The sequence below is a fragment of the Malus domestica genome, chromosome 16, assembly GCF_042453785.1.
Source record: "Malus domestica chromosome 16, GDT2T_hap1".
Taxonomy (NCBI): Eukaryota; Viridiplantae; Streptophyta; class Magnoliopsida; order Rosales; family Rosaceae; genus Malus; species Malus domestica.
This window is the reverse complement of record NC_091676.1, coordinates 1,534,569-1,545,480: the sequence shown is the minus strand read 5'-3', so window position 1 is coordinate 1,545,480 and position 10,912 is coordinate 1,534,569. Positions and strand designations below refer to the sequence as shown.

General features: G+C 37.8%; 2 protein-coding genes across 2 annotated transcripts; one reads left to right on the top strand and one right to left on the bottom strand.

Moving 5' to 3' along the window:
• Positions 1 to 258: 258 nt before the first annotated feature.
• Positions 259 to 6,135, top strand: LOC103430692 (phosphoglucomutase, cytoplasmic). Its single transcript, XM_029095379.2, has 18 exons — positions 259 to 655; positions 1,176 to 1,257; positions 1,947 to 2,002; positions 2,304 to 2,417; positions 2,518 to 2,580; positions 2,856 to 2,972; positions 3,088 to 3,188; positions 3,309 to 3,368; positions 3,476 to 3,575; positions 3,690 to 3,847; positions 3,920 to 4,015; positions 4,238 to 4,301; positions 4,384 to 4,465; positions 4,569 to 4,744; positions 4,829 to 4,905; positions 5,459 to 5,591; positions 5,704 to 5,820; positions 5,910 to 6,135. Exons 1-18 carry the CDS (start codon positions 575 to 577, stop codon positions 5,979 to 5,981), a joined length of 1,749 nt encoding a protein of 582 aa, XP_028951212.1. The 5' UTR covers positions 259 to 574; the 3' UTR covers positions 5,982 to 6,135.
• Positions 6,136 to 7,378: 1,243 nt separating this feature from the next.
• LOC103452244 (pectinesterase) lies at positions 7,379 to 10,912 on the bottom strand. Its single transcript, XM_008391760.4, has 2 exons — positions 9,651 to 10,912; positions 7,379 to 8,321 (listed from the first exon to the last, which is right to left on the bottom strand). Exons 1-2 carry the CDS (start codon positions 10,570 to 10,572, stop codon positions 7,648 to 7,650), a joined length of 1,596 nt encoding a protein of 531 aa, XP_008389982.2. The 5' UTR covers positions 10,573 to 10,912; the 3' UTR covers positions 7,379 to 7,647.

Genomic DNA, 10,912 nt, shown 5'->3' with positions numbered 1-10,912 from the left:
ATGTCATGTTAACAAGTCCTGTAAAAAATTGTCGAATCTAATTGTGAGATTAGCCACTCTTTCATTCTGTTAATGTACATAATATTGTTGGTTCTAACAAACTAAAAAAAAAGGCGTAGAATTGAACGACAGTACCGGTCGTAGGGGGACTTAGCACGCAATCAGCGGGGTAGTGAAGTAAAAACACAATCCGTGGGAATCGCTCTCTCTTTGTCTCAGGAAACACGCCGATAAAGATCAGCGGCAGACTATAAAAGTAAAACAAAGATCAACGGCTAAAAGTAACAGGAATAGGTACCGAACGTGCTACGTGGAGAATATTTTTACAGTATTCGCAGAAAAAGGTCATCCGATCCCATCTTCCTCGTCACTCTCCAATCTTCCACGTCCATCTTTTACGTCTATCATTCACTCACCTAAATTAAATTTGGCGTAAATCGTAGCACACTTCGTCACCTTCCAGTTCCGTTATAAATCTCTCTTTCTTTCTCTCTCTAAACTCCAATCTCCGATCTCTCTTTCTCTCTCTACCTCTCTCTGTGATTTGAATCGCGTTTTGTTCTCAGCGAGCAGAATGTCGTCGGGGCAGGTTAGGAAGGTGGAGACGACGCCGTTCGATGGCCAGAAGCCCGGAACCTCTGGCCTCCGCAAGAAGGTTCATCTCTCTCTCTCTCACTTTTTTTTTTTTTCAATTCGTAATCGAATTTCCTTTGCATGAATGCTGGATCTGTTGCGTTCGGGGAAATTCTGCACTCTGTTTGCTGCGATCAATTTTTCGTCGTTTGATTTGGTGAATTTGCATTGTTTTCCGATGTCTTGCTGTTTCCAAATTTCTGATCAGTGTATGAAATTGAAATTATTCGAGTCTGATCTCTGTTCGATCAAATCGATCCGGTTGATCCGTGCACCCGATCTTTAGATCTTTCTAAGCTAATTAGATCTTATTTATAGTGCAGAATATGATTCCAGAAGTTTATGAACTAATTACATCTTAGTTAAACTGGTTTAATTCTAATATAAAATTTGTGTTGACGATTGATTCAGTCGAAATTCGATATTATTTTCGGTAGAGTAGAGATTGGCTGTTAGAAAATGCATGCCTGTTCTCTAAAGCTAAAATAGACTTCTCAGATTGCTGTGATTATCTTAGTATAATGGTGGCTTTAACTTTTCAGGTGAAAGTTTTTACGCAACCTCATTACTTGCAAAATTTTGTTCAGTCAACATTCAATGCCCTTCCATCGGATCAAGTTAAAGGTAGGGATCACTGAATCATACTATTTTCGTCGCTCTTTATTCCCTTGCCAAACACAATGGAGTGATTTGTAGTCATTTGCATTCTTGCATTTGAACTTGCAAGTCAGTTGATGCTAAATAATACTCATTTTGTTGTCTACGATTCTACTGAGTTGCACTTTGTTGTGTATTTGTAGATGCCATTTAGACTCATAATTTTGTCATGTGGTAAGAATTAAACTGAGGCATTATGTACGTCCAAGATTGAACGGAGGAATTTAGTTAGATTAAATGGACGCCCAATACTAGAGGTGATGTTGGCCAGGTAGCAACAATGTCGATTGCCGCTTTTGGAAATAGAGGGAAATATAAGAATGATCAGATAATAGGAAAACTAATGAAAATGGCTTGAAAACTTTGAGTTTTAATGATTAGGACAAAATAAAGGGTAAAGTGAATAGTACCAGGATTGACTTTTTAGTATAAAAATGTGGTTTTTCGTTAAAGTGAACAGTACCGGGAGCTTTTCGTTAAAGTTCCCTTTTTTTTTCCTCTCAATACTTAAGATATCGTTCCTCACTTCACCAAAAACGACACGTTACCCCTCATGCTGTACTCCCCATGTTTGAATATTTTGTTGATTTAGTTTCAAGTGTTTTTTTTTTTGTTTGAGAATGTCTCCGAAGCTTATTGTTTTTTGTTTCTTCTAGGTGCTAGACTTGTTGTATCTGGTGATGGTCGGTATTTCTCAAAGGATGCCATTCAGGTAATTTTGCATTCCATAAAATTTCTGAATGCAACTTGAAATTTTCTTGTGATGGTGTATATAATTTGTACTTGGTAAGCAATGAAACTGAAAATGTTGTTTGGATCTGCATACCTTTTTGCTGCAATTGACAAGGGTTGGGCTTGGGAAGGCCTGCCCCTTGAGCCAGATAGAGCTCATTTCCCCCTTCTATTTTTTTTCTTTTTTGGGTGGGTGAGTCAAGGATTTATTGATTCTTCTAATATAACTTGTAATGAGAAATGTAATGTCTTCTATTTCTACAATGTTTTTTCATTGACAGATCATTATTAAGATGGCAGCAGGCAATGGAGTAAGAAGTGTTTGGGTCGGTCAGAATGGGTTGCTTTCAACCCCTGCTGTGTCAGCTATCGTACGTGAAAGAGTTGGTGCAGATGTAAGTTATATTGAGTTAGGATCTAGCCCTTATTGTAATCATCATCACCATTAATATTATTGGTTGTGAACTGCTTCATATGTGTGTGATTTGAATCCAGGGATCAAAGGCATCAGGAGCATTTATACTGACCGCCAGTCACAATCCAGGTGGCCCAAATGAGGTTAGTGATACCTGCCTAAATAGGCTTGTGTTATAAATTATAAAGAATTAGGAACGTTATATAATTATCGGATGATTCCTGCAAATCATCTGGTATCTAAGCATCAAATAAGATGCAGTTCCAAAGAGATGGATGGTAACATATTTCTTGGAAGAGGAACAATATGAAACAATAAGTTTGTTTGGAATTAGGAGAAGAAAGTAAATATAATAGTCTGTTCAAACAGTTGGCAGAGCCAACAATTTGTTACTTGGTACTGATTGGTAATATTGCAGGATTTTGGGATTAAATACAACATGGGAAATGGTGGACCTGCTCCAGAGTCAATCACCGACAAGATATATGAGAACACAACAAAAATAAAGGAGTATTTTACAGTCGACCTACCCGATGTAATCCATCAAATCTAAGCTCCATATTTTTTATTTACTTTAAATTTTATTACAAGACTGCTGCAGGATCGAGTTCCATTTATTGTAATGACAGAACTTCCACTGTATGTGACAGGTGGATATCACTGAAGTAGGTGTCACCACCTTTTCGGTGGACGGTGGAACTTTTGATGTTGATGTTTTTGATTCGGCAAGTGATTATGTGAAATTGATGATGTAAGCACATCTCTTAGAGGAACTCTCTTCTCTATGAATTTGGTTTCATTTTTGTGTATGATTTTCTTAGCTTAATATCAGGACAGTGTTCATTTGACTTAATTACTTCTCATTTTCCAGGTCAATCTTTGATTTCGAGTCTATCCGGAAGCTGCTATCATCTCCAAAATTCTCATTCTGGTATGTACGTAGCTCCTGTTTTTCATTTTCTTTAGTCCAATAGTTCCTTTTTGGGTACACACATAGTATCAAAGGTGGTGTGACTTATCTCTGTCGTCATGTTAAAGTTATGACGCGCTTCATGGAGTTGCTGGAGCTTATGCAAAACGTATTTTTGTGGAAGAGCTTGGTGCAAAAGAAAGCTCATTACTGAACTGTGTACCCAAGGTGTTTCTATGTTCTGAAAAAAGTTTAGTTTTATGGTCACTAATAATATAGAGTCTAAATTCATTGTATCCATTTGATTCACTCTTTTCCCTGTGATTGACTTCATGCAAACAGGAAGACTTTGGAGGAGGGCATCCAGATCCTAATCTGACCTATGCAAAGGAGTTGGTTGCACGTATGGGACTGGGTAAATCAAATACTGCAGATGAGCCCCCAGAGTTTGGTGCTGCTGCTGATGGTGATGCTGATCGTAACATGGTCCTTGGTAAAAGGTAGCATTAGACTTGTGAATTAGTTCTAATCTTGTCTTTAAGTTGCATTCATAACTTGTCTTGTTTTATTAGGTTTTTTGTTACCCCATCGGATTCTGTAGCCATCATTGCTGCAAATGCAGTTGACGCCATACCTTACTTCAAAACTGGTCTGAAAGGAGTTGCCAGGTACTTTATTGTGCTGCTTAGCTTGCAGTGTGTTTCATTATAGAGCAACGTAAATTTGTTAAAAGTTTTTCATTCATCTCCTAGAGTATTTGTGGACTTTGGAATTTGGCAATCTATTATCGTGGGTTTGAATAATCTTTTTATAAAATGTCCGTCTTTTGGATATCTCGTTTCATGCCTAGATGTTCTTGATTATCATCTTTTGACCTTTCCCACTTGTAGGAGCATGCCTACCTCTGCTGCCCTTGATGTTGTAGCCAAACATTTGAATTTGAAGTTTTTTGAGGTACCCTCCCTTTCTCTCTCAAGTCCCTATGCTGCTGGCATAATAAAATTTTAACTTTAGTTGTATTTGCTATAAACCCCAGGTACCTACTGGCTGGAAATTTTTCGGTAACTTAATGGATGCTGGTTTATGCTCAGTTTGTGGGGAAGAAAGTTTTGGAACAGGTCAGTTTTCAGGAAGTACACTCTAAAGTAGTTAAATCAACATTGGAATTGTTAGAAACTTATACAATCTCGGTGCGTTGTCATTGGTTGTGTCCTTGGACAGGTTCCGACCATATCCGTGAGAAAGATGGTATCTGGGCAGTTTTAGCTTGGTTATCCATACTTGCTTATAAAAATAAGGAAAATCTTGGCGGGGAGAAGCTTGTCAGTGTTGAGGACATAGTTCGTAAGCATTGGGCTACCTTTGGTCGCCATTATTATACACGATACGACTATGAGGTTTGGTAACATTTTGAGGTGTTCTTCCGAATGTTCAACTTGAGAATCTTTTATTGCTTTTAATTATTGTATTTTTTCTTGAAGAATGTGGATGCAGGTAAAGCAAAGGAACTGATGGCTTCTTTGGTGAAATTGCAATCTGATCTTTCTGAAGTCAACAAGTATGTTTACTCTTGTCGTTTCTCAGACTATTAACTGAAACTTGTTGGAAACTTATGCATAACAGGAAATTCATGCTTTTGCCCCCTGTCTTGAAGAATATAAAATGGGTGAAAAGGAAGTTCAACAGTCATAGACTTGTTCTGAGTTGAAATTCTTGTCCATGGGTTCCCGGTTTCGTTAATTTTGTTAATTCAATAATTGTCTGTGGATACTTCATTTGAGATTAGAATTGGTCTATGTGAGGGCGGTCTCTCTTGATAATTTTCTCAATTGCGTTGTTGTGCGACACCTTGTTTAGTTGTTGGATATTTGCCTATTTGGGGTTGTTGTTATGTACATGTTATCTGTCTGGAGAGAACCTTCTTGGTATTTTCCGTTAGGTTTCGAAGAAACAACACCCCGATAGGTCCAATTATGGTTTGAAATTTGACATGCTTTAGTTTAGTTGAGCCTGTCTTCCTTTAAACAATGTGAAAGCTGAAAGCCATCTTAAATTAACTCTTAAGAGATCTTTTATTTTTATTGACATACTGGTGCTGCTCATTTATACAGGATTGTGAAGGGCTTACACTCTGATGTTTCCAATGTTGTCAACGCCGATGAATTTGAGTACAAGGATCCTGTTGACGGTTCCATCTCAAAACACCAGGGGATCCGGTACTTGTTTGAGGACGGATCACGATTGGTTAGTTGACATGCTTTTTGTTTTATCTGTTTTGAAATATATTTCTGAAGGATACTCTTTATGGAGCTAACTTGAGCTGGTCAATCTTCCCCATCCTTGAACACGATTGCAGGTTTTCCGCCTCTCAGGAACCGGCTCAGAAGGTGCCACAATCCGACTCTACATTGAGCAGTATGAGAAGGATCCATCGAAAATCAGCAGAGAATCCTCAGAAGCACTTAGTCCTCTTGTGAGTTTAATCATTAATCTCAGTCTTATTATTAAAACTTTGTGGCCAAGTTTTTCGGGCTGGCTCTGATTCGCTGACTGTGTATATAGGTGGAGGTTGCCCTTAAGCTTTCGAAGATGCAAGAGTTCACCGGACGATCTGCCCCGACCGTCATCACATAGATCCACATCTCTAAAATCCCATGAACAAGGACCGGCTTGTTTTCATCAAAGGTATTGGTAATAAGAGAACCTTTTTTGTAACTTTGATGGGTCTGTCGGACTCCGATGCCAACAATTTTTGTTCGTCCAAAATAATGCGAACTACGTTTTGCAATCTCTTGTCCAAATCTGGTGTGCTTTGAACCAATGTATAATTTGCTTTTTGCAAGTGCGTATCTGGTCCCCGAAAGCGTTTGTGAATGTCGCTTTGCCCCTCGAAAATCATTTTCATTTTGACTTAACTTTTCATCTAATCAAGTCTTCGTGTCTTACTTTATCCCACGGTTAAAATCCGTTCAATTCTCTGTTCGAGATGCTGAAATGCGTGAGAAATTGGCTTCCTTTTTGCTACACGTGGCACAGTAGTAGCCACAATCAACGGCTAATGTAACTTGTAAGCGGGAGAATTTTTTCCAGGGTCCCGGAAGTCGGAAACCGGCGATTCCGTGATCGTGACCGTTCATTGTATATCGTGCGATAAAAAATTATTTAAAATTTACAATTAAATATAAATATTTCCTAACGAAAACCGATTGCACGATATACGATGAACGGTCACGATTACGGAATTCTCGAAATCCCCAGGAAAAGGATCAAGGATCTCGGCCAATAAAAATAAAACACGTGACTACTCTGTTGTGTAATTAAATTTTACTATTCAAAATTCTAAAGCGGTGGGCGACAAAAAAAATTCTCCTTCAAATGTTAGCTTCCGTTGTCGTCTCTGGTTCTTGTCTTTCGCTCCAATGGCGTTCTAGACCATCCAAACTCCTAAGGAGACATCAATGAAGTACTGTGAGAACAATTGTTACTAGTTTAATTTAAGATTGAAAACTAATTAATTCTTAAATCCATCAAGTTTTAGCCAAGAACATCCCAAATTCAAATCAGGATTTTTTGTGTGGATCTGAATGATGCTTTTATATAATCACAAGGGACAAGAAAACAGCATAGACAAGAAAGGGAGATCGAAAGAAAATCGGCAAAACTGTAATCGGAGAAATTAAAGAGAAAAACTCATTCTTGAACAATCACTACCAGACCGCCATGTATCTCCCTCAATCCACGGCCTTTCATGAATTGGGAAATTTTGAAAACATGCTATAGAGAATTGAATATTTAAAGATGGAGAGGAGCCATTGCAGATCCCTTTTTTCCCTCTTTTAGACCATAAAGAAGACAGAATTCAAAAGCTACAGCGGGTAGCGAAAGCAAATGACGGAAATTGCCTTTGCAGATCCCTTTGTTTTTAAAATGATTGAAAACATTTAAAAAAAAATATTTTTGAGTTCTAAAAGCACTTAAATTGTCTTTTCAGGATTCACCTACATATTTATCAAGAATTAGTTCTAAAAATATTTTCACCAACAACACTTTTATTTATTTTATAAGCACTTTCAAACAAGTTCTCAATTAATAACACCATAATAACATGAGGTAAGAGTTTGAAAATATTTACTGCATTACAGGAGGGATGAACGGGATATAATTACCAGAAGGAAGCTAAAAACAAGCTATGTGACGATTTTTACTTTAGGTCACTATCCGCACACAACAATACACAATTGTGACAAGTCCCTCCCTAACCATTCAAACAACTTCTCTCCACAACCATATGCATGCATTATCATAGACCAGCTGTAAATGGAACTCTGGTCCCCGGAATCCACGAATCTCCGGCCAAAAAGTTCCCAACCGTAAACTTTCCGGCCTCCACTGCACTCGTTATAACACGATAACCGGGCCAGTTGACCCTCCCTCCAGTACCAGCTCCAGCGCCGGAGTTCATGTACTCCCCGTAATAAAGTGTGGAGAGGGCAAAGCTTCCACTCCACGGAAACCAACCAGCAGGATTGATCCCATCAAGATTACTCTTCATAATTACCGTCCTAGAGTACTCTTTCCACGGCCTACCCAAGTACGTCTTAAACGAACCTTGTTCTGCAGCCGTGATTCGCGAATTATGAATAACAATGCCTGTGTTTTCATTCGGGTCGGTCCTAGACTGCGCTGTCACGGTGTTTACTTGGTTGCTCATTGGTTTCCTCGCGTAGATGTTGCAATTTTGGAGCACAACCGTAGCGTCGCCGCAGATGAAGTCGACCGTGCCGTATATGTTGCAGTCGCGGTAGAATTGGCGTTGGGAATACACGTATAAGGTGTCTTGGTAACCCTTGAAGCTGCAACGGTAGAAGACTGAATGATCGGAGCCGGAGCGGAGTGCCACGGCTTGGTGTTTCTGTGGTCCGGCAGTGTTTTCGAATGTCATGTCTTGAGCAATAAAGCCATCTCCGGTAGCCCCTGAATTTTAAGTGAACAGTTTATTAATTTTGTGAACTATTAGATGTATACTAGGAGAAACACTTGTAACTATTCACGTGGCATGTAATTAGCTAGGTTATCAGTATTTAAATCTTGTCAAGAAAAGGAACAAAAAAAATTAAAGTAAAAGGAAAAGCAGGATCTGGTAAATAGCTTTATAATTTGAGTAGGAGTAATGATACAAATTAAGTACGTTAATTCATATTTAATAATTCAATTATCAATAATAATGTTATTTGATTTACAAAACATGCTTTAAGTGAAGAATAATATGATAGACTAATTTACAAACCATGTGATGTGTCACTAGTAAGAAATAAACACGTTAATTAACACTTAGGTAATAATTTCATCATCAACAACCGCGTCATATAGTTTACAAATTTTAATCTAAATAGTTGGTCTCTCTAGCACTTTCAAATCGATCATGACTTAATTAATTAAAGGATAAATTCGGTCATCCCTCATTTATCCTTCTTAATAATTGAAACCTTATTCTTTTTTTGTTTTTGATCAAGATCCCTTGACTTTTCTTCATGCCATTAATTGAATATTAAATTATTTACAAGTCCTTCTATGTCAATTTAAAAAAAGTATTAATATTTTCAAATATAATATTTTTAGTATTTTTTTCATATATTTCTATCTATAATTTGTGTCCTATTTTTTAAAAAAATTATACCAATATTCCTTTTAGTTTTAATTTATATCCATAATTTTGAATTTTAATATGTACCTCTATTTTCAATTAAATTTGCACCCATAGTTTTGAATTTTAATATGTACCCATACTTTTAATTTAATATACCAATAGTTTTTTTTTATGAACGTACCCATGCTAATCATATTATATGTTTCTTTTATGTTTTAAAATATATCAAATAGTTATTTCTTGCACTATATTAATAATTACGTGGGTACATTTTTTTTTTTGCTAGAACTATGTAAAGAACAAATTACTTTATTATTGATTTTTAAGTCATTGTTATATTTGTAACAATATTATTTGGATTTTTTTAAATTTCATAATTTGTGGGATATTGAGTGCATAAATGCATGAGCTAAATCCCTTAAATGATGCTAGGGACCTTGATCAAACTATTTAAACAAATAAGATTTCATTCTAACAACTAGATTGATTAGTGACCAGAACCAAAATGACCCTTAATTAATTTGGTCTTCAATCAATTAGTATCTAACTGTGACGCCACCTAAAGTTTCAAAATTAACTTAAGGTGATGGGGTTTGTTGAGTCCAAATACCCCTTAAACTGATTCAAAGTTCATTATTGTTTCAACTCATACTTACCAAATGTGGCAGAGCGATATGTAGTTGAACCATCTTGGGCATTTTTATTCCCTGTGACAATCGTTGCATCGATACCATCTCCAATGAACATGATGTTCTTCATTGTCCTCTTAATCTCGATATTTTCTCTGTAAACTCCTGCCTTCACGTGTATGACAAACCTTTTAGTCGCCCCACCCTGTAGCTTGTACGCAGCATCCACAGCTTCAGAAATTGACTTGTAATTCCCGGACCCGTCTTGTGCTACTACCATATCAGCGTTTGGTCCGCTACCTATCGATTGTAGCAGCTTTCGATCAGCGGCTGAAACCCATTCTGGGAACCCATCATCCGAAAGCAAACGCCGTCGTCTTCCACGAACTTGTTTGCTAAAATGTAGAGCTGATGAAGAAGTTGAGACCTTGTGTATTGATAGTGAGTTGCTAAGCATCTTGGACAAGTTGGTTGAGAGCGTGACGTAGTTTGGGAAAGATTGCAAATGAGAACTAGGAATGTTGAGGTTTTTGAAACCATTTTGGCATGTCTGTTGATTAGTAAGCGATGCACTCAACCATGTATTGACATCAAGGGCATTGGTGGAGCCGATGGAACGGTTGAGCTTGTCAACGGTATCCTCGTAGAGCTCCAAGCAGTCATTCCAGGCCCCCTTGGCTCGAGTATGGTCACCGTCCAATGAGTTCAAGTTCAAGGACGAGACAAGTTGATGAGCTTTAAGGGCTTGGTCCATGGACACTTTAAGTGCCAAGTCACGAACTGCAAACCTTTGGTGACGATCTAGGGTTGATAAGAGGTTAGTGTTAATGTAATGGCGACACACTTGAGGGTATGGGGTTTGACTGCATGGTGCAGTGATTCTACAAGAACTATACTGCAGCACGAATAGAAGAGAAAAGAACACAAGAAAATATGCATTGAACTCCATGGTTTGAACTTTGATCTGTGATCTTCAGAGGGCCAACGGGGACTTTTTTATAGACCACAACTTGCCTTTGTAGGGCTTACGTGATTGGTGTACGTGCGGTAAAGGTTTTTCTTTCGGGGATAAATAGGTTATGTAGACTTTATCACTCCAATCACTTTTTATAAGGAACCAAGCCTTATAAATTGAGGGAATCTTTTGATAGTGACCAATGCGAGACAATAAAATTTCTACTCAAAATTTTCATCAGTCCCTATATGCCAGTTGGGAGCGATCGACCTTTTAGGCCACAACATAAGACGGTGGAAGACTAAAACATAAATGCGGACAATTGACTCGGAGT

Bases quoted from the DNA above. Each gene is read 5' to 3' on its own strand.
- LOC103430692 (XM_029095379.2), top strand. From the start codon at position 575: ATGTCGTCGGGGCAGGTTAGGAAGGTGGAGACGACGCCGTTCGATGGC. The intron at 2,581-2,855 runs GTTAGTGATACC...GTAATATTGCAG, and splicing joins ATCCAGGTGGCCCAAATGAG to GATTTTGGGATTAAATACAA. The intron at 2,973-3,087 runs GTAATCCATCAA...TGTATGTGACAG, and splicing joins TTACAGTCGACCTACCCGAT to GTGGATATCACTGAAGTAGG.
- LOC103452244 (XM_008391760.4), bottom strand. From the start codon at position 10,572: ATGGAGTTCAATGCATATTTTCTTGTGTTCTTTTCTCTTCTATTCGTG. The intron at 8,322-9,650 runs GTAAGTATGAGT...CTTAAAATTCAG, and splicing joins ATATCGCTCTGCCACATTTG to GGGCTACCGGAGATGGCTTT.